The sequence below is a fragment of the Colias croceus genome, chromosome 11, assembly GCF_905220415.1.
Source record: "Colias croceus chromosome 11, ilColCroc2.1".
In the NCBI taxonomy this organism is placed as follows: domain Eukaryota; kingdom Metazoa; phylum Arthropoda; class Insecta; order Lepidoptera; family Pieridae; genus Colias; species Colias croceus.
The window spans coordinates 5,931,975-5,954,457 of record NC_059547.1 but is presented as its reverse complement, the minus strand read 5'-3'; the positions used below and the strand labels follow the sequence as shown (position 1 = coordinate 5,954,457).

The 22,483-nt window shown below is 32.4% G+C and overlaps 3 protein-coding genes across 6 annotated transcripts; 1 reads left to right on the top strand and 2 right to left on the bottom strand.

Moving 5' to 3' along the window:
- Positions 1-458: 458 nt before the first annotated feature.
- On the bottom strand, positions 459-2,501 carry LOC123695351. 2 transcript variants are annotated; one of them, XR_006751918.1, is made up of 3 exons: positions 2,338-2,501; positions 807-1,654; positions 459-729 (listed from the first exon to the last, which is right to left on the bottom strand). XR_006751918.1 is itself a non-coding variant. In XM_045641181.1 (2 exons), exon 2 carries the CDS (start codon positions 1,651-1,653, stop codon positions 910-912), a length of 744 nt encoding a protein of 247 aa, XP_045497137.1. In that variant the 5' UTR covers position 1,654; positions 2,338-2,501; the 3' UTR covers positions 459-909. The 2 variants fall into 2 exon arrangements, 1 of the variants encoding a protein (XP_045497137.1); XM_045641181.1 differs by having other exon boundaries at positions 459-1,654.
- A 2,726-nt stretch (positions 2,502-5,227) lies between these two features.
- On the top strand, positions 5,228-9,569 carry LOC123695349 (mitochondrial dicarboxylate carrier). Its single transcript, XM_045641178.1, has 5 exons — positions 5,228-5,784; positions 7,669-7,781; positions 8,043-8,182; positions 8,746-8,953; positions 9,240-9,569. The coding sequence occupies exons 1-5, from the start codon at positions 5,613-5,615 to the stop codon at positions 9,486-9,488; spliced, it is 882 nt and encodes a 293-aa protein (XP_045497134.1). The 5' UTR covers positions 5,228-5,612; the 3' UTR covers positions 9,489-9,569.
- Positions 9,570-12,463: 2,894 nt separating this feature from the next.
- On the bottom strand, positions 12,464-22,304 carry LOC123695333 (diacylglycerol kinase epsilon). Of its 3 annotated transcripts, none has more exons than XM_045641156.1 (13): positions 22,156-22,304; positions 21,847-21,941; positions 21,601-21,763; positions 21,405-21,520; positions 20,950-21,073; positions 20,545-20,618; positions 19,531-19,665; positions 19,100-19,239; positions 18,596-18,767; positions 15,011-15,182; positions 14,592-14,644; positions 14,412-14,501; positions 12,464-13,585 (listed from the first exon to the last, which is right to left on the bottom strand). In XM_045641156.1, the coding sequence occupies exons 2-13, from the start codon at positions 21,922-21,924 to the stop codon at positions 13,457-13,459; spliced, it is 1,446 nt and encodes a 481-aa protein (XP_045497112.1). In that variant the 5' UTR covers positions 21,925-21,941; positions 22,156-22,304; the 3' UTR covers positions 12,464-13,456. The 3 variants fall into 3 exon arrangements, with proteins under 3 accessions (XP_045497112.1, XP_045497113.1, XP_045497110.1); XM_045641157.1 differs by having other exon boundaries at positions 22,193-22,277; XM_045641154.1 differs by having other exon boundaries at positions 21,847-22,304.
- Positions 22,305-22,483: the final 179 nt, after the last annotated feature.

The following is a 22,483-nucleotide window of genomic DNA, read 5'->3' as shown; positions in this document are numbered from 1 at the left end:
ACAAAAAAAAAGAATTATATAGAGTCCAAACAGTAATAACTACTTAAATATATATGTATGAATAAATTTTAGTAGTCCTAAGACGAAAACCAATCATAGCATAGGTACGCTTACGTACGCCGTGCGGGTGTTGTTGAATGAAACATCGTCGGCCGAAGTACTAATTATCATTGCATCTTGAAATTCCAAAACAGCAAAATATGATTGTCACGATTACCTACACATTGGTTAGTTGCCAAAATATTAGTTCAGCCGCCTCACTTCTTCATGGAATCAGCATTATGTAAGTAAATATTTGCGCAAAATACAAATTATGTTTTATTTTTGCTTATTTACCCATACATTTTGAATAGCTTTTATTACCTACCGTTATTACCTATCAAATTTAAACAGCAATGTTAATTTCTGCTCTTTTAACTAAAAAACAGGAGTAAGGAGGTATAATAAAAAGCACTGTGTAGTTAATAACTAATATATTTCTAAGTAAAAAATAACAATTATACAAAAGTTACCTAATTCATTTTAATACAGTTTATTGATAGTACCTAGTTCAATTCAATTCTAGATCTAGAAGTAGTAAGTTGTGCTTAATAAATAATAGTAAATATTTTGATATTTTAATATATGTTGCATGTTTTTATACACATAATGTAGGATTTAAAAAATCTAGGAAGTCATCTATTTTCTTGTGTTTCTAAGTTTTTGTATGTATAAATAAAAACTCATGTAGATATCGATTAATGAACAATAATAATTATTGCATCACAAAAAAGAAACTGAATACATAGGATGTATGTTATGCTGTATAAATTATACACATGTCACATATAACATTATATTTTCTGCTAAATAAATAGGTATTCAACAAAAAGGAAACAACAACATATAACATAAAAATTAAAACTAATATCAAACAGCTCCTGGAGCTAATAACTTTACTCCTCTATCAAAAAGCTTGAACAAATGATGTGATGGTTTCTGTTCCAATTTGTTTGTGTGTTCACTTTCAAACTTGCGACTTGGGTACTTGAATGTAATATGTCCGGACACATCGACACTCCATCCTGATGCCAAGTGATCAACTTCCACGAGCACATGAGATTTGTAAGCAAGTAAATTAGCTAACACATGAGTTTCATCACTCTCACAAGCTGCATTGCAATGGAACAACACAAACGAGTTATCATATACCCGGACATGGTCAATCATTTCTTTACAAATGAAATTTACATCTTTCAAACTGTACCCTATATCAAATAAATGGCACACTCCATCAAATATTATGTTAACAGAACTATTCGCTTCATGCATACAATCTATTTGTTTCAGCATTTTAGTAATAAAATCGCTAGCAGACATTTGATCATTTGCCAAAACTGCATTTGTAAGTTCTTCACCTGCATTATAAAATTGGATAAGGCCACTCTCAATGTTTCTCACTAGGTTATAATTCATCTTTAGTCCTACATTCTGGTAATGATCTTTTGAATTGTGCATACTTATAATAAACACTGGTCTTCTATTTTTTATGCAATGTCCGAGGACACAGCTCGTTATAAATGAACTACTACAGCCATTGAGCTCTTTAGCAACTATAATTTTATGTGTCTGAGTTTCTCTATCTAAATGAAGACTTGTAATAATATCAGACATTCTGAAACAAAAAAATATCAAAGTTATTATATCATATCTATTATGTATTTACAATAGTCTTGTTTTATCAACAACATGATAAGAGTTCAATGTTGACAATATCTTTTATGTAATATTATTTTAGCTAAGACGCGAATCATGTAGCAACAACTCTCCAGCCTTTCTTCTTAGCCAAAATAATTCTATAGGTGACAATAAATGTAACTCAAATAATAACTAACAAAAAAAAAGTTAACTGGTGTATAATATATTGTTAAGTGAACAAAATACGTAATACCTATATTTTACCATTTTTCAACTGATAAAATAAATGTGAGTATTAAAATATTTTTTTATTAATTTTTAATTAATTACTATATAAAACAAAAATGTATATAAAATCTAATAAAATTCAAAATAAATAGATACCTATAGGCAGAATAATATACCATCGTCTATTACTTAGTTATTTATTTTTGTATTTTAATGCATGTGGCAGTTTGGAGGTTTTCCCAGATATTACTAGAATTTTTATCTAATACAATTACCCATGGGTTATCACCTACGGTTTACGGTAGATATACTTATATAGTTTACATTTTCGTTTTTCTTATTAACTAAAGATTAGATTAAACGTTAAATTCTGAGCTGAATTCACAGAAATGTAATCTACTCTATATCTATATATCATTCAAGAATACTTACATTGTTTACTTATCACGTTTTATTTGTAATTTAATACAAGTACTTATGCTTTTTTTATTTCTCAATTAGCCGATTTGAAATAAATTGAAAATTTAGGTTTTAAATTTATCGACAATTATAGTCCTTTCCACCTGAGCATTTGACATTTCAGAATTCAGAATTCCCAATTCAGTGTCAAGTTATGAATTCCATTACACGTAATGCATTCCATGTACCTATCATTATTTTTTTATATTTTTTATATTTTACGAACATTGCAGGTTTAACATTTTATTAAACCAGTAAAATTCATATTGAATTACAACCAATGCAAACTTAGCACCCCATCAATGGAATTTTGGGTCGAAAATGACCTTTGTCTCCGTTAGGTCCTTTAAGGTCCCACAATTTTTCGTTAGATCCCCTTTAAATTTTGGGTATAAAAAAATACACTTTAGCACCCCATCCATAGAATTTTGGGTCAAAATGACGAATTAATCGATAGGTCTCCGTTAGGTCCTTTAAGGTCCCACAATTTTTTCGTTAGGTTAGTTTTTTTATAAATATTTTTTTTTAATTTTGGGTATAAAAAAATTACACTTTAACACCTCATCCATTAAGCAAAATTGGCGAATTTTATCAAAATCGTACCTATTCTTTACCGGTAGGTCCGTATAGGTCCATTATTGAAATTGTTAAATTATTTATTTTATTAAAATTATAAAATAATTAAACCTGCGCATGTCGATAATCGTCGATGTATCGTTTAGCGATATGATCAAACCCGTCCGATTAGGGCCCTTCTGGCCTCCTCCACTCAAGCGACAGCCCAAGCCGAGGTTCGATATAAAAAAAATATGATCAAAACAAATAATCGAGTCATGTTTACTCGATCATTGATGTGGCCTCACGAGACTATCATGGAAAGAAATATACTCAAACTTAATCTTTATGAACTAAGAGAAAAAGTTGAATTTAGAACGCGATATTGAACCGCACTCCCCACGAGACTATCTTGGAAAGAAATACAAATTTAATCTTTATGAACTTAGTGATAGAGTTGAATTTAAAAACTCGTCGCTTAAAAGGTCGTAAATTTTTACGACTTTCTTAGTGACGGACTACTTCTAGCTGTCGTTGTTGATAAAAAAATATTTTTATAAGTATAATTTGAAATAAGATGAGAAATAATCTTTATTATATGAAAATTTTACACAACTGCACAAAAAAGAGTATAATGTTTATTTTGTAAATATATATTTATTAAAATTTTCGCTCGGTTACTTTTAACGTACGGAACTCTTCGTGCGCGAGTCCGACTCGCATTCAGCCGTTTTTCTCTAATGTTAATCTTGTAACCTTTTTATTATGTAATTTGTTTATATGTATGTATTAATATTGCGTATGTTTCAGATTATATAATATTACTAGATTTCCGACCGCGGCTTCGCCCCCGTTTGCAAAGGAAAACCCGCATAGTTCCCGTTCCCGTGGGATTTCCGGGATAAAAACTATCCTATGTGTTAATCCAAGTTACCCTCTATATGTGTGCTAAATTTCATTGTAATCGGTTCAGTAGTTTTTACGTGAAAGAGTAACAAACATCCATACATCCATACAAACTTTCGCATTTATAATATTAGTAGGATTTATGTCATTTCGTTCAGACTGTAATAAACTTTTAGTACTACTTTTGATAATGTTCTTAGAGACATATTTATTTTACGGGCTAGCCGTACATCCTAACTCAGCGCTTTACACGATCCTATTTCATTACGGTGACAAGAACATCTTCACCCAGTCAGTCTGCGCTCGCGGCTCGTGTAAAGCGCTCGGGGTGTATGCGCTATATCAACTATCAATTATTAATATCATCAACTATCAAATATCATTAATCATTTATATCATCATTAGTTTAAAGTATAACTCAACAATAAAGTAGTGATCAAAAGCTATAACTGGTTTTACATCATCCTATCAAACTATCAACTTATCAACTAAAGGAGTGTATGGGATATCATATCATATCAACTCAGCAGCCCATACATTTATTTTATTGAAATGTACTGTGATGAATGAATACATATTCAAATACAAATAAAATGGCTTTTTATTGTTTTTTCGTATGCATATACTAATGATGAAAACGTTACAAATTACCTGTGTAGTAGTTTTTATGAATATAATATTAATGTTATTTCTAATTTCAACAAAATTATTATTTTTGTAATATCGATATGGTTACATCCTTTTCGAACGATTATATTATTACGTATATGTATAGAGATTTTTCTGTGTGATGCAATGTGTGCAAAAATATGTAATATGTGTAATGTGTGTGTCAATTTTGTAATAGTTTGTAAAGACACAAATTATTTTTGTGAATGTGTGATTGTGTTTCATAGTGCGAGTTACCCTCCCCGCACCAAAATCGGCAGAAAGTTTAGTTCGAACATTTGCCAGCGTACTCCATCCATTACTTAATGATCTAAGGTTGAAAAGTAGGTTTTTAATAAATAAGCACTCTTATTTAATAAATGAAACGATACCAATTTAAATTTCGCGCTGTTTATGTATGATGTGCGCATGCCTTAATGCTCTAAGGCACATGCACAGGTTTTAATTATTTTATAATTTTAATAAAATAAATAATTTAACAATTTCAATGATGGACCTATACGGACCTAACGGTAAAGAATACGATTTTGATAAAATTCGCCAATTTTGCTATAGATGAGGAGCTAAAGTGTAATTTTTTTTATACCGAAAATTAGGCCCAGTTTCGCCATTCTCCTTTACACACACATACACAGCAATTTATTTAAATTCTCAATATCGAGTGTCATTCAGACATCAATCATCCGTCACATTACCATGTGAGTTGTGACTTGTCAAACTACGGGAAAGTGTCAAATGTTTAATGTAATTGATTTCAAGGTTAACCTTAACGTTTTAATCTAATATTTATAGAAACCAATGTGGTTTTATGTTTATATAAAATGATGAATAAAAAGTAACTCTATAACACATGTGATTAATAAGTTCAATGTTCTTCAAGATTAATGTTTACAAGAATATTGAATGTATTGTGATAACACGAAGAATGTATCAACTTATTCCTTCGAATGATAAGTTAAAACTAAGTTAATAAGTGACTTTGAAATGATTTAGTTACATAATAACAGCTGTTTAATTACTTGATCCGTCAGTTTCACCTTGGCGCTCCCCATGTCAGGACTATTTTAGTGTTGTTCGGAACACAGAGGAAGAGGGCTTTTAAGCTTAATAATTTCAGAATGGGCATGGATAAAGAAGTGCGAATATCAAAATGGTACTTTGGAGGCCTGGCATCTGCGGGAGCGGCTTGTGTGACCCATCCTTTGGATTTACTTAAAGTTCAAATGCAGACACAAAAAGGAAAAAATATATCCATGTTTAAACTCACTGGAATAGTCTTAAGAAATCAAGGTATGTTTATTTAATTATTTAATTAAATATCATCCACAAAACATCAAACCCGAAAAGTTTAATTATAACGCAGACTCGGATTTTGTATATAATATGTGTAGCTGTTGTAAATTAACCAGCCAATTAACCTATATATTAAATAATGTCCCACTTAATTGACATGAATTTTTTTTGAAGCTATAAGTGTATTTTCTGAGGCTTCATATTATTTTAATTTTAAGCATTTCAATTATTTTTTAGTAATATTAAAATGTATAATTACTTATATAAAAATTAAACACATACACTGACTAAACTTACCTTTTGCCAAGGAAAGCTAAGAATTAAATAAGGTAATATTAATTAGGTACATGAATAAATTGTGTTTAAAATCCGTTAGTCTATAATTTCTAAAAGATCAGTTTCGTAATATTTATGTGAAAAGTGAATGTCTTATCAAATAATGAATAACAATAAACCCTGTGCAACAACTTATCAGTGGCGTGCCTAGGGTGTAAGGACTGGGCAAGCCCAAATTTTTCGAAGTGTTTGCTGGGTACCCTTTTCTTGAATTAGGTATACACTGTGTTACTAAGTAGGTACCTATGTTCGTTATAAAACTTATAAAAAATGTGAACATACCGAATCAAATCTTCTTCACGCGCGCCCGCAAACAGTTGAGTCAAACGTTTACCATTACAATCATATTAAAATCTATATCTATAAATTATATAAAACTGTATGACATTATATTATAAAATTGTACAGATCATTTATATTCTAATTCAAAACGCCGATCTTTCTGAAGGAAATATTTTATAACATCAGAATAGAAGTAGGTACCTACTTAGGTGATTGTTTTAATTCAATTAACAGCTCTTTCTCAATGACAGTCATTGTTAATTCAGAAAGGCGTTCTTGGCCTTGTGTATTTCTTAAATACGTACCTACCTACCTATGAATTCGACTTAACGCTGAGAAAGCACGCTCCGTGGAAGAACAACTAGCAAGAATCGTAAATACCAAAATATGTGCAAGTTTCATCAGAAGGCTTCTTCTAACCAATTCTCATTCATGAAATCGATTAATTCGTAAACATTACAATTAAAATTTGGTTTATGTTATTTACTGCACAAATCGGGTTTTGGTTTTGATGAAGAAATTAATCGTTGTTTTACAGTAAAGTTTAATGATTTTACCTTCCCCGCTGAGCACAAAGCAAACCATCACAATTTACAATACAATCTGTGTCGCGACACTTATTTTATCACAAAATTCGAAAAACTTAACCTAAATTACACCGGAATAATCACGCGCTAAACCATACTAACAATAATATTCACGACGTTCGTTCGCGCGACGCGCAATCGTAACTATCTTCACACTGTTAGCCCGGCTTTGTTGGCCATATAAATTGCTATAGAATTCTATAGATAGGTATGTAGCTACTTCAACGAAATTTCATACGTTAGAAGAGATAAGCGCAAAGCCCGGTAAAAGCCCACGAGTGCAAGCGAGAGAACTATATGTCACTCAAGAAGGACACCGCACTGTTTATACAAAGTACGACTTTATTTAGATAGCAAGAAGGATGAAATTAAAAAGTTTGACTCGAATTCGACATTGTTCGTTGATGAGTTTTCATTGAATTTCGGAGCAAATTTTGAATTGCTCGTTGCGCGCGAATATTCAAAAGTGAATTTGGGTATTTTCCTGTCTCGTAGCGAATTCCTTAGGCAAGCCGGGCTTTTCGGCTTGTATGAACGTACTGCCACTGCAACTTATCTTATTTGTGTTACTGTTAATTTCATTTTTTTAAGATTATTTTGAGACTTAAATAATGGAATACTAATAGCCTAATAAATACTTTTATCATTATATGTGATAGTCACCTATTTTGTTCAGGTATTATGGGATTGTATAATGGAATATCTGCATCACTTCTGCGCCAATTGACATATTCAACAGCAAGATTTGGTATATATGAAGTAGCTAAACAAAGCTTTGCCCCAAGAGATGTAAGTGAATAAATCATTAAATGATTATTTCAAAATCAACATTTTATTAACAACCTTATTATTATCATGAAATCAGCAATGAAGCAAAATTATTTGTGCAAATAACAATTGTTGTGAAAATAGTCAGTATTCTGTTAAATTGCATAAAATAATGCTTACAGTCTCATTTACATAGATTATTAATATTGTTTATTTTATATTTTTTACACAGATATATATTTTCTTTTTATTTCTTAACCAACAAAATTCTACCAATAACAGGGCAAAGTCATACCATTCTACATGTCAGCTCTTCTAGCTGGTCTTGGAGGGTTTGCTGGTGGATTTGTGGGAAATCCTGCAGATTTAGTCAATGTCAGGATGCAAAATGATATCAAACTACCTCCAGAACAGAGACGCAAGTATGTGTTTGAAAATAAGTAAAATTTTAAAGATGATGTGGGGAAATTTTTATGATGGGTTATATTTTGAGTCTGAGATTTTAAAGTGTTAATATTTAATAACTCAGCCCCCGGAATCACAGACACAATAGAAAATCTATTGTGTCGTGGTCTGATCGGGCCGCTCGAGGCTCAATGGGTTAATATGTATAAAAAGGAATTTTATTTAGTGTAAAATTGTACACTAGGTATTTAATTTATCACTTTACACACAATTGAGTTTTCTCTAGACTTTTATTTTTCATAAAATATTTAAAAGTATAATTATTGAAATAAATAAGTTTATAAATTTACAATTGACACCCTTTTTTTATTTTCATTATTTATCAAAAAATTACTGATTATTTAACTAACTAAATAAAATGCATTTTTTTCCATAGTATTTTCTAGTGTTTGATTTTACGCGAGTATTATACATATTTTAGAAATTATACATTTAGTCTCCCCGTGACCACGCTCGCTGTAAAGTGTTCGAAACGTCGGGAAAATAATATAGGTAATGAATAAATCGCATTTTTTTCCAGTTATAAAAATGCAATTCACGGATTATACCGCGTGGCGGCTCAAGAGGGCGTGGTACGTCTGTGGGCGGGCGCTTCTATGACGTGCAGTAGAGCGGCGCTTATGACGATCGGACAGCTCTCGTTCTATGATCTGATTAAAGGAATGCTAGTCACAACCCCATATTTCGGTGATAATGTTGCTACACATGTTACTTCGAGTTTATTGGCTGTGAGTATTGTATAAATGTGATATATTGAGCGCGGGACCGAATCGAGAAATTCCGTAACGAAAAAGGCTCGGAGGTGTGGCTTGAAGGCATGCTATGCAATAGCTTTACCGCGGCAGTCCCCGAGTGCCACACGTCTTTTTTTGTTTTAAAATTATAATTTTTCAATACCACAGATATTGTTTTAAACATAGATTTTTTAATACCTAAATGATCTTGTTGACCTTTTTTTACCAAGTCATTTTTTGCATTTATTTAGTCTATTTTTTATATTTATGTATGTTTCAGGGAGCAATAGCAACAACAATGACTCAACCAGTTGATGTTCTGAAGACTAGAGCAATGAACGCCAAACCCGGTGAAATTAGCGGCATTTTAAGCCTTGTCACAAATACAGCCAAAGAGGGACCTCTTGCATTCTTCAAAGGATACATTCCGGCTTTCGTTAGACTTGCGCCACACACTATCCTAACCTTTGTGTTCTTAGAACAACTTAGAATGAACTTTGGTGTTGTTAAAATCAAGGTATTGGAGTAAAAACTGGCCAAAAACATGTCAGTATGGAACCATATGATTTTAGAATGATTATTTAATAATAATTCTTTTACATATGAGAAATATGGCCTTATTTGTGTTCAGTGTTTGATGAATATATTAAAAAATTATTTATATGTCTATGTTCCTAGTGAGAACTAAAATGTTTGCAGTGTTACTGACTATAGTTTATAAAATGTTTATAAATGAGATTTTATGGAGTGATATGCATTTGACCATACTTAGCCAATGAATTCCAAATATTGTAAGATATTCAAATTATTATGTATTGGCATTTATTTTTATTTTTTTTAACAATACTAATACTAGTACAATGATATTAACAAATTAGCCTCGAAAAAAATATATATTTGTAAGGTATAATATAATATTATAATATTTTTTAAATAAAAAACACTCCATTATTACCTAAGGTAATGAGTTACCAGGCACAAATGCTTTATTTTTTTATTGCAATTTTATTTTACATGCTTTTTATATAGGTGTTATGATTTAGCTGTAATTGATCATTTGTATGTGATAACTTATGGGTCTCAAAGACAATATTTTATGGAATTATTTTCGTTATGGGCTTTCAAAAATAATATAATTACTAGTTCTATCATTCCTATTTCCTACGTCACCGTAGGTAGTGAATTTAACAAAAAATAATAGTTCTAATTTAACATCATTTCCGAGCCTTTTTTTATATATTTATGAAATATTGATATAAACCTATATTATGTACTCTAAGTCAATATATTATGTAACAGAACATCTAGGACGCTCAGATTTCAATTAAATTACTTTTGTGCCAAATAGAAATCATGTAAACCAATTTATAAATTAAATTTTTACAGTGCATGTAGTATGTGCTACAAAAAATATATTTTGTAGATATTATAATATTTGACCATGGATATTGTACATTCCTCAAACTGTATGTAATGGATATGATGTTATGTCTCTCTTTGTTAAAAAAAATCTGTGTCATAAATTTCAAGCGATGTACTTTTAGGCCTAATAAAGAAAAAATGATAATATACAACTGACGGAATAGTGCTTATTATAAACTTTAAACTTAATTCTAAACAATCTTATGTCTTTGTTTTATTTAAAATGGTAGGTTTGGTTTTCATAGTAATTAATTCGTCAATTTATGTGTAATATTCAATTGTAATAGATAGGTACTTTAAGTATCAACTTTTATTATAATGGTCCTATTCATTTAACATTACAAATGTACAGTAGGTATGTATTTACACTATCAATAACTTTACGCCTAACGTAAAATGAATCGAAACATTTATCTTCCAATTGATCTTTACCTGTTTATAAAAGTTATACTTTGTAGAGTGTGGATTTATAGTTTTATAGGGATAGACATGTTTACTCTAATATTTAAACACCATAATGAATGTTGTAATGAGTGTATATGTAATGTAGTAGAACAATATTTTATTTGTGGTTGTATAACTATTAAACACGTTACAAAAAACTTGTTTTTCTTTCATCCGTTTTCCAAGGTGCCTTTGAATCTGTTATAAATTGATGTTAATCGTATATATTACATCCATAATATTAAATTACTTATCTACTTATATTTATTTATCCAATTATTTAATATTTAATAATAATATTTAAATATGTTTGGAATAATAACTAAACTAAATCTTGACACAAGGTTAAGAATATAATAATAATATAATAATAAATTCTTTATTGCACACCAAGTAAAATAACAGAGTAAAAAACAGCACATAGAAACAATGTAGAAAAGTATTATATAATATTATATTGATGCAGCTATCATATTATAATTTTAAGGAAACACGGCATTATATTTTATAAAAAAATACTAAACGATGAAATGTTATACCTTTATTAGTTAGAGTTAGTGCTGATTTACACAGGGTCAGTAGACAAGTCAGTCGCGGCGCCGAAATTGGCGCCGCGACTGACTTTAACTGTTTACATGAAGTAAGTAGTAGTGGTGCGTTTCTCACGGTGACCACACGTTTGTGAAGTCAGTGAGAAAAATGAATTCACGAAAACATCTGAAACGACGATTTAATTATTTGTTTTTTTTTAATTAAAAATTTATCAATTTTGCTGTTGAATGAGTTAATAGAAATTGTAGAAAATGAGATAACTAAAAATAATCGACAATGGGTAAGAAAATGGATTTAGGGATTTAATATCGCAAAGGCACTCGTTTTTGCCATATAATTGCACCAATTTTAAGGTTTCGTCTTCGCTTACGGGCCATTTTTATCGCAAGCGAAAAAAACGTGGTCACTCTACAACGCAGCGGCAGTGACTAACCACGCACTGACTTGTCTGTTTACACGGGGTTTATTTGGCTGACGCGAGGGTGCGCGGGTGGCGGGGGGCGCCAACTGACTTTAAAATATTCGTGTCCGAATATTCAACTCAGCGGTGACTTCAAGCCTCTGTACTGACTTCAAAACTGTTTATACAGGGTTTTTTTCGGGTCAGTACTGATTTGCCTCGAATTTGTAGTCAGTTACTGACCCTGTGTAAATCAGCACTAAGTGCTACTGACCCGGGTCACAGGTTACACAGGGTCAGTAACTGACTACAAATTCGAGGCAAATCAGTACTGACCCGAAAAAAACCCTGTGTAAACAGTTTTGAAGTCAGTACAGAGGCTTGAAGTCTATGTAAACAGTTAAAGTCAGTCGCGGCGCCGACTTTCGGCGCCGCTACTGACTTGTCTACTGACCCTGTGTAAATCAGCACTTACAAATTGTGGAAGAATTTCCGCAATGGAAAATGCTTAAACACACCATGTTTACACACGTACGTCTCGAGAGCAACTGAACATCAACGAACGCACTGGTGGCTTGAGAGTCACCTGAGTGACGACAAGGTCACGCGCGCTTACGTCTTCTAGTGTCTTGTTTTTAGATTTCTATGGGTATGATAGTAGAGAAAATAATAATTAAAACAAAAAATATTTTTTTCACATTTATTTAACAACACACATCAATTACAAATCTTTGGCATAAATAATAACATTTAATATAATATACAACTTAATTATTTAGTTAAATTTATGCTTTACTATGGCGGAGATTCATTAGGAACAAATTATCTTTTATAAACAGCATATAATGTTTAAGTACTAGAATTATGTTGGACCAAAAGCCTTTTTACAATAATTTAGTCAGACAAATGTAATATTACATATATTTTTCGATACCTATACCACAGATAATATAATACTATCCCATACACAATATTTAGATTACATAGCATACAAGTATTATCAAAATTACATACTAGAAACATCTATAAAAATGAAAATGTAGTGTTATTAATTATTACCTATGTTTAAAGGTTAGTTTTAGTAAATTACATCTCTAATTTTTTCGTTTGCTGCTGAGAACTCAATACAGACAATATTTAAATATACTGATCCAAAATGTTCACCGAGGAGGTTCTTTGAGGAAGTAAGTCTGGTGATGTATGGTAAAACATCTACTGACTTGTATGAGGTTTAGTGAAACGTTAATACCCATGCAAATGTGGCCACGTATGCATGGTAACAGGTAACAACACCTCATGTAAAAGGGCCATACTTGGAAAATGGAAAACTGTAAAATATTTTGAATGAGGTAGTCTATCGATATGAACACTGTCGCATTTACATTTACTTCATTATCTACTTTAACCCGATTGCGTCAGGAGGGGAAATGTTTTCGTGTGTTTTTAAATGTCTCTTTTCTTTGGCATTTGGCATGTATCATTTTATGCTACTAAGTACTGAATTTATCTTGAGATCACTCTCAATCACAGGGCATATCAAAATTATAGTTAAAATAGTGGCCAACATTTGGCACCAAAATATTTTTAATCTATCGAGTATCTGTAATTACAATTACACTACTTTCCACACAGTCAAGATTCAATTCAATTATTATTAGTGTAATACAAATTGGAATGAATTATTCATTTAACACGGTGGTAGGAGAAAGCATATGGCTACGGCCAGCAGGTTCTATGAATATCGTGGCCGGACCTTGCATCCATGGCTCCCCATCTACTTGCATGGCGCAAGAACCCTCCATCTCAATCTATTTCAAAAAAAAATATTATTACATTATGAAATATTACAATATCTTAATTGAAAAAATTATCATATTCGTTAATCGTTATAGGAAAAAAATTGTCATAAATTCAATTATATACCTAACTAGCTTCCGCCCGCGACTCCGTCCGCGCGGATGTCGGTCTTCGCGTGGATGGTTTATTTCTCCATTTTGAGTAGGTACCTCTGACAATAAAATCTTATAAATATCTATTGGACCCAATTCCCAAATACGGCTAGGCCTATACGCAACGTGTGTTCGCGGTTCTACGGAACAACGTCTATGGATAAAACTGAAAAATTAAGATTAATTTTTTTCTACGTATTTTTCCAGGATAAAAAGTATCCTATTTTACGCCCAGGATAATAAGGTATAATTATACCAAGTTTCATCGAAATCGAACCGCTAGTTTTCACGTGATGCCTTCACATACAGACAGACAGACAGACAGACAGACAGACAAAAATTTTTTTAATCACATATTTGGGTTTGGTATCGATCCAGTAACACCCCCTGCTATTTATTTTTTCAATATTTTCAATGTATAGAATTGACCCTTCTACAGATTTATTATAATATGTATAGATTAAAAAAGACGTGTGGCACTCGGGGACTGCCGCGGTAAAGCTATTGCATTCTATGCCTTCAAGCCACACCTCCGAGCCCATCGGAGCGGAGCGTGAGGTTTTTTCGTTACGGAATTTCTCGATTCGGTCCCCACGCTCAAGGCCCGCGATAGAAACTATGCAATAGCTTAAAAACAACAGCAAACTATTATTTTTATCTACTGTCAGAAAAAAAGATATTTTACCTTAACAGTGGATGCCTGCGTAAATCGAAACGGTTCTGCTAAGCCAACTTGGAGTCTGGCTATATGGAATGATGACGATATTCCTACCACCTAGAAATACAAAAAAATGCATTAACATTGTCTGCTGTATTAGGAAATACATAATACCTATGTGTCAAAAGAAATACATATAATATTTACCTCCAGTTTTCCATCGCTCATACTCTGCTCAGGTACTTCTTCACTGCCCAGACCTGAATAAATATTTTTCATCATTAATATCTTAAATTATATATCCATGAAGATATATCGAACTTTTGCGAATATGTAATTACGAAATACGAAAGAATACGTAAGTTTCTAATTCTTGCTTCATCCGTGACGATTTTAATTTTACATATTCGACAAATACATAAAACTCTTAATAAAGACGCATCATGAATTAGATGAATTTACAAATAATAAAAAAATCACCTTCCGAATTAAGTTTAAATTTAATACATGAACACAACGTTTAAAAATAAATCATGTAAATTAATAAAAGATCCTTTTGAATTGAGATTCGTGTCTTTTTCCAAAATCGCTTAAGCATGCACAGAATATTAAAAAAAAGCACACACTCCACAGATCGACGCCGGCCCCCCAGCTGGGTATGTTGAGTGCGACGAGCGCCTGCACGGGCGGCAGTGCGAGCGGCGGGCCGGGCGCCGCCCACACGCGCACGCGCCGCTCCAAACCACCGCACCCGCCCGTGTCTAGCGCGCGACCCACGCCCAGTAACGCGTACGCCATCTGCGCCATAGGAGTCAATTCAGAGTTTACACAACAATTCGGGCGGTAAGTGACGGTAGCCTGTCAGTCAAAAAATTCAAAAATCCGTCAGTCGTCTTTATATATTGGTGGAGACCGCACGTATTATCTCTGTATAGAATTATATAGAGCTGCTGTTACATACCCTTCTTAGTTTTGTTTCAAAGTTGAATTTTCCGATAAAATGATTATTTACACAGGTAGCAGTCTAGCAGATAGCAGGGGAAAAGTGAAAGTTTATAAGAGCATAATGAAAGTTCTGATCAGTCTACGATATCACAAATAGATAATATTATCCCTGATTCTGTAAATCCTTGTAAACCAGTGTTTGAAAATATTATTTTTTTTTAATATTAACACTGTCTTATTTTAACCTTCCATACATCCATCACTACGCCAGCTTCAGTAAAGCACTTTAAGTATAGTTTTAAGTATATAATTTTCCAAGTAAATAAATACAACAAATAATATATTTGCAATCGTGTGGCTTATCCTCGCTATTAACTTATAGATAGGGAGGCGAAGAGGGGAATTTTCTGCAATACTCGAGCGTGGCAGTTTAAGATATGAGAGATACCTTAGACCTAATAGAACAACCTTGTTAACTATTTAGCTCTTTAAGTAGTGACGCGCGCCCAGGATAGACGATCAGATTAGTAAAAAAAAATCGATAGTCTGAAATACTCGAGCGCGTCAGATTAAGATATTGGGGGTTGATTTTAGTGTTTTAAGACTAAATTTAACTAATCTGACGATAAGTCCTTGACGCCGCTAAGTTATAGGGTCGCGAACTTGTAAAAAAAAAACGTTAATCCGGCATTCTCGAGCGCGATTGTTTTTATTTTTATTTTGAAGAATATAATCTAAAACTTACTAAAAATACAAAATCTGCCGGTTTCCGCGTGACCGGAAGTCTGGAGGAGCCATTTCGTCTTCCGAAAAACGCGTTGCAGTATAAGTCGCGAACGATACATTTTACAAAAAAAAAAGTTTGAATAAACAAAAAAGGTAATTTTATTTTACACAAAAAAGGTCTCTTTACATTTTTGTCCAAAGTTAAAACTTTTTGACTTGAAGCATCATAAAAACTCAAACTCCCGGTTTTTTGAGTATATCTCGAAAACTGAGGGTGTTAAGAAAAATTGATATGAAATAACGATGATTAAAAAAAAGAAACTCTCAAACCTTTTTCGGTCAGATTAAGAGAACCCACCAACATTTTTGTCAGATTAAGAAAATATGCTTTCAGGAGACCGAGATAAACCTCCCCTATGAAAATCTGACGCGCTCGAGTATTTCAAAAGGACTTTTTTTTTCTGCATTTTCAAAAATTCATCGTAACTTATCGTCACGCCGAAATCGTCAGTTTTTTTAAGGGGAGCTTCCTTGGGGCCTACTTAACACCCCTTCCGAAAATCTGACGCGCTCGAGTAAATTTTTTTTTTGTGCATTTTTGACGAATTAATATGCCTAGCCCCACCACGCAAACCGGCAGATTAGTATACCGTTGTTATCAGAGGCACTTGGGGCATACGTAGTATGAATATCTGACGCGCTCGAGAATGCCCAAGTAACTATTTTTTTTTACATTTTTGAAAATCCGTACACGCCAAACCCACCGCTAAAATGGTTTTTACCATAGAAGCTTTTCTTTTCGAAATTATTTTATCTATCGATTTTGATAAGTCTCGACGGCGCCGTTTAATTACGCCATTTAGCTACCTCGCCTCCCTATCTATTACATTGAATTATCGAAACAAATTTCGTTACTTATCTCTTTTAACATTAAAACACAATAAAACTCATAATTATAATAAACTATGCATGAAGAAAATACATTTAACCACTCTATATACATCGTCTTCGGAAGCTCGGGGAATATGACAGTTGCCGAACAGTCATGAATTTTTCTATACGCATTATTAGTTTGGGAGAACTGTACACGACTATGAGTTGAGTAGTATTGCATAGTGTGACTACGCGCAGTAAACAGAATCGCGAGCACAAAATCTCGATCGTCAACCCATGACCACTATGAAATGCATGTAGGCGTAGCCACCACAATGTATCGTGTAAACACTATACATATAACCAGAGGCGGCTCGTGACAAAATTTTATGGATGTTCACTTGAAATAAAACACTGAAAATACATGGTGTAAAGCAGTACAATTTATTAAAAAAATTACTTATAAATTAAATGGTACCGAGATTGTGAATGTTTTTTCATCTTGATTGAAAGATGAGCTAAGTCGTCAACGCCCGTTTCAGTCCAAGCATTCTCACCTCCGCCGGCCGCGCCCGCTTCAAATAAAAGACACGGAAAACAAAATAGTTTGTTGCTTTCATCACAACCACACCACCACGGTGTTTTCTGTTTTCACATAATATTGTTCGGATTTAAACACACGCGTATATGTTTTCGTTTTTGTCGTACATTAATTTTGCGTAAGATCAAGTTCAGGCCGTGGCGGTCCCTTAGCTTTCAATTCAAGCCGAATTTGTAACGTTTTAACACACTTTTTAATGAACGCCACATTATAATTGTCCATTTTAACACTCACAAGTAATACTGATAACTACAGGCTATTTCAACAGTCAACACGTATCTTATGATTTTAATTAGAAAATTCCCGAATATACATACGCGCGCGTGCAGTCAAGTTGACTAGAGTGTTTGTTTATATAGGAGTGGCAACGTCGCGCGCAATCGCTGTCTTGTGTACGGGCGCCCGGGCGCGCGGTAAAAACGAACCGGCAACGTTTGCGGGAGCGGCCGCGGCGCTCCGAATTTTGCTATTTTTTTTTTTTTCATAGAAAATCTTCTGTTTCACGCGCAGGACTTTGACAAACTATCTCTTTCACTCCTATTGGATTTCGTATTAGGAAATGTACTAAATATTTTTTCATTGGAGCGCAATCGTGAGCGCTCCGCTACGCGCGTTATATAATACATTATTATACCTACAGGTGTATGGGATGATGGAATGTTGGATATATTCATGGGTATTGCCAGTAGTTTTTTACGATTACGATTGATTTTAAATAGTAATAATTAATATTAATAATGAAATTAAGGAGTATGATTTTATTATAATTATTTATGGGAGTTCACTTCACCAGCGCTTCTTAGGGCGAGCCGCCTCTGCATATAACCAACACGCTTGTACAGTGATCTGAGTAAACCGCTCCGTGAGTAGAATATTTGTTACTTGAAATACAGATGAGACTTGCAGTTGCCCTATTCTTATCTCTTATCCCTTTATAAAGTATAAATATTAAATAATAGCCATGACAGAAAACTATTCTACTTTTCTTAAGCGACAAAATGCCATTCTGTGTACTATCTATCTATATATTGTTATCATTATAAATACACCTTTACGATACACTTACGTAATTGAGCGTCCGGCTCGCGTACCGATACAAGAACTGCGACCTCGCGCGGTGGAAGTCGAGCGCCACCTGCGCGTCCACCCCTATGCTCGCGTAGTTGTATGCGTACAACACTTGCTCGCCGCGCAACCGGCCCAGGCGACGCTTTTTGGGCGTTATCGTCACTTTCCACCTAGGAAATTTTTTTATTGCATTTTTTTAAGATAACTTTTTCTTTATTAAGTATTATTTATTTAAGAAAAAGTTAAGTGGGATGTGTTTACTACTGCTATTTCATTTTTTTTCAGCTTAAATATATTTTCCGTTTATAAATTTACTTTATTTGTAAAAAATATATTACGTTATCCAAATTAGTAAAGATATTAAAACTACTATTTTTTGTTTCACCTTATGATAAGGAATTCAGCAAAATCTTAATGTTGAATCTACCTTATTTATTAATAGTAGTTTCACGACTGAAGAGGACAGCTACATATCAATTTTAATATAATTCTTTTTCCTTACCTATCCAGTGGTTGTTCAACAGCTCGTACCATGTTATCTATAATGGAATGTGCGTCTAATACTGAGGCACAAGTGGGTCCCCAGCCGAGTGCGCGTGAAAGATCGTTGCCCGTACCCATAGGTAGAATGCCTACTAGCGCCTGGAAGGAAAAGCGACAAAATTATTTTAAAACCAAAAAATGTCCATTAAGATTTAAGTGAGTTTTTTATAATCAAATATTTAGGATATTGAAGAAGGAAGTCATGGTTATTATTAAATTAATTAAAAAAATTAAAAAAATACAAAGGCTTATATCTTGAGCGCATGCTATGTTGTGAAAAATTTAAGCTATAACATGTTCTGAATAGAATTTGATTTTGTAAAGTATCTAAAGAATCACAATAAAAAATACTTCAACATTTATATAGTTCATAATAAATAAATACCATACTTTTATATGAGGCGCAGCATGTAGAGCATTCAGTACCCAGGCAACGGTGCCATCCCCACCCGCCACCAACACGCGGCAACGGGGCGGCAACCATCGCACCACGCTCTCTGGTGAACAACGACTTATGTCCACAACCTACAGTGAATAATACGTAATATTGCGAATAATACGTAGGTTTTAATTATTTGAATTGTAAACAAGTCAATAAATTAGTTTAGTATTATATTATCCGTGGACTGTGGTTAAGTTATCCTAATACAGTTACCTAATCGAAAATACAAATTGTATTGGACAAAAGCAATGTACAAAATATATAAATGTTTAAGTATGTAATGATCCAATTAATTTCAAAACAATGCATTTAAATTACATAGAAATGTTTAAAATGTAAGTTAATTATTTGGAACAAGACAAAATACCTTCCAATTTAATATGTATTACATTTACTTAAACTATTTTTAACGGCGCGGCGGTATAGCATATTTTTGTTTGTGTTACACAAATTAATTACAAGATTTGCAACAATGAAAAAAATTTCATGCGATTTCAATAACGATTTGACGTATATTGTACGCAATAGAAGAAAAACTATCTCATATTTATAAAGAATTCTCGCCTATGAACTGTTATTTAATGTGGTTACGAATATATCGAAACGTAACTAGATCTATGGAAATTACTGTATTAGGTCTGTGGTATTAGTCGAATTATCGTAGCAGCGAAGGTCGGTCCTTCTGACACTCATATAAAGGGAATTATGTTTCTGAATTTATTGGGATTGTGCATTTGAGGGACTTCCATAACATGTAATATGAGATTATTCTGTTGATAATGGCATTATTTGATATATTATAATCTATTTTCTGTCACCTGATACTAGATTGTTTAGCAAAGTATAAAATGTATATGACATATGAGCAAGAGTATCATGTAATTTAGCAGTTTCAGAAAAATGATGTGTCTTATTAGAAAAAATATGTTTTTTTCACACAGAAATATGATCATTATAAGTACCTGTAAAGGATTTAGAAGACCACGAAAAATAGAAAGAACTTCATCACTTCTATTGCTTCCAGATTTTCGATTTGCTGTAACAATAAGGAAAAACAATTGAACCCATTGACCACCGAGCGGCCCAATCGGGAATAGACACAATAGATTTTCTATTGTGTCTGTGATTCCGGGGGCTGAGGCATTAAAGTATATAATAAACATAAAAGTATATAATACTAGCAATCCAATCCACATAAATGTTTTCTTATACAACATCCATTCTCGACATTACCTCATTCAATTTTTTTTTACCCATTAACAGAACATATTATTCATCTATCCATTACAGAGTTTATCAAATTAAAAATGTCACAAGACATGCATGATGTATATTATATAATACATACTATTAAATAATAATCTTACCAAAGATTATCAAAGGCTCCCAATCAGCATCATCAACTGGATTTATGCCCAAGATCTTATTCCTTTCTATCTTTACACATGGAGGAGGTATAATTATATTTTTATACTTTTGAAAATCACATGGCTGAAAAAGAAATAATTTATGAAATATAATGAAAAAAGAAGAAATGGGTACAAACAATGGTACAAATGAACATGTATAAAACTTGTACACTTAATACTGAATAATATTTTTTTAGAAATGTATGAATTTTTCTGCACTGTTGGTATTTCAGCATTTCCTCATTTGGCAACTGTCAAATGACAAATCATAAAGATAGTAATTGTACATTTTTACTATAAAATAAAAAAGGTTATACTCATACATAAATCTATGTACTGAACACACGGATACAAAGTATGAAAGGCTTATACATAGTATAAGAAAAGTATATACATTATTTTGAGTAAAATACCTCATTTTTGTGCAAACTTAATTCACCACTTAACACTGTTCTATGACACCAGCAACAAAAGAAATTTTTAACATTTTCCGAATCTTCATTTTGATCTGAATCTGCATGTGATCCCACTAGAAATAATTATTTTAGATTAAATATAAAGGAGAGTAGACATTTTATTATCATGTAAAAAAAACTGTAATATGCTTACCATTTACCCAAAGATGGGGAAATGGTTTATCCTCACGCCAAGTGATTTCTTTACATCTGATTTTCCTATCAACTGTTCTGTAGCAGTATTTGCATGCACTCACTCCACAACATTCACAAAATAGCCCATCTAGGGGCAACATAAGCTTACCACATATTATGCACTAAAAGGAAACAAAACTAAATTAGAAACACAAGTTACAAGTCACAACCCAATAAAAACATTTGGAAAACAATAATTACATACATGAATATTATATGGAATAGATTTATTGCATTGGATACTTCTCCAAGTATGTCCACGAACTCTATATTTTGTTTGCATAAAATTATCCGTTCCAACTAGTGAATGAAACGTTCGATATATCAAGTAGGTTATAAAAAATCCGCCAATTATAAAATAATAATTAAATATAACATCAGGTAAATTTACTAATGTTTTCATCGTTATAAAGTTATTTTCCAATACTTTAATTTGTATAAGGAATATACAAATATTTAATTGAATTATTCATATTGCATTAATTTACATAGGTAAGTAGAATTTATAACTAACATTAACAATCACATTGTAATTATAATTCGATTTGTACTTATAAAAAATAAACAGTATTATATGTGAATTTGCTCCACTTTGATCACTTAAATTCACATAATTTGGAAAACAATCACAAAACAAAACAATATTTTTTGATGAAATTGATTACCTATTGAAAATAAATTTGACAGTTGACACTTGACAGTATTCAGTATTGTAGATCTATGGAATATTCATCATAGAAAAAAATAGTTTTTATTTAAGTTTGTATCGTAGACTGAGAAACTAATAGACAAAGGTACTCTGTAACCGCGACTGAGACAAAGATAGTTTGTCAATGTATAAG

Bases quoted from the DNA above. Each gene is read 5' to 3' on its own strand.
- LOC123695351 (XM_045641181.1), bottom strand. From the start codon at position 1,653: ATGTCTGATATTATTACAAGTCTTCATTTAGATAGAGAAACTCAGACA.
- LOC123695349 (XM_045641178.1), top strand. From the start codon at position 5,613: ATGGGCATGGATAAAGAAGTGCGAATATCAAAATGGTACTTTGGAGGC. The intron at 8,183-8,745 runs GTATGTGTTTGA...ATTTTTTTCCAG, and splicing joins CCTCCAGAACAGAGACGCAA to TTATAAAAATGCAATTCACG. The intron at 8,954-9,239 runs GTGAGTATTGTA...TGTATGTTTCAG, and splicing joins TTACTTCGAGTTTATTGGCT to GGAGCAATAGCAACAACAAT.
- LOC123695333 (XM_045641154.1), bottom strand. From the start codon at position 22,044: ATGAAAACATTAGTAAATTTACCTGATGTTATATTTAATTATTATTTT. The intron at 21,764-21,846 runs GTATGTAATTAT...GTTTCCTTTTAG, and splicing joins CTATTCCATATAATATTCAT to TGCATAATATGTGGTAAGCT. The intron at 19,240-19,530 runs GTATGGTATTTA...TTTTCCTTCCAG, and splicing joins ATGCTGCGCCTCATATAAAA to GCGCTAGTAGGCATTCTACC.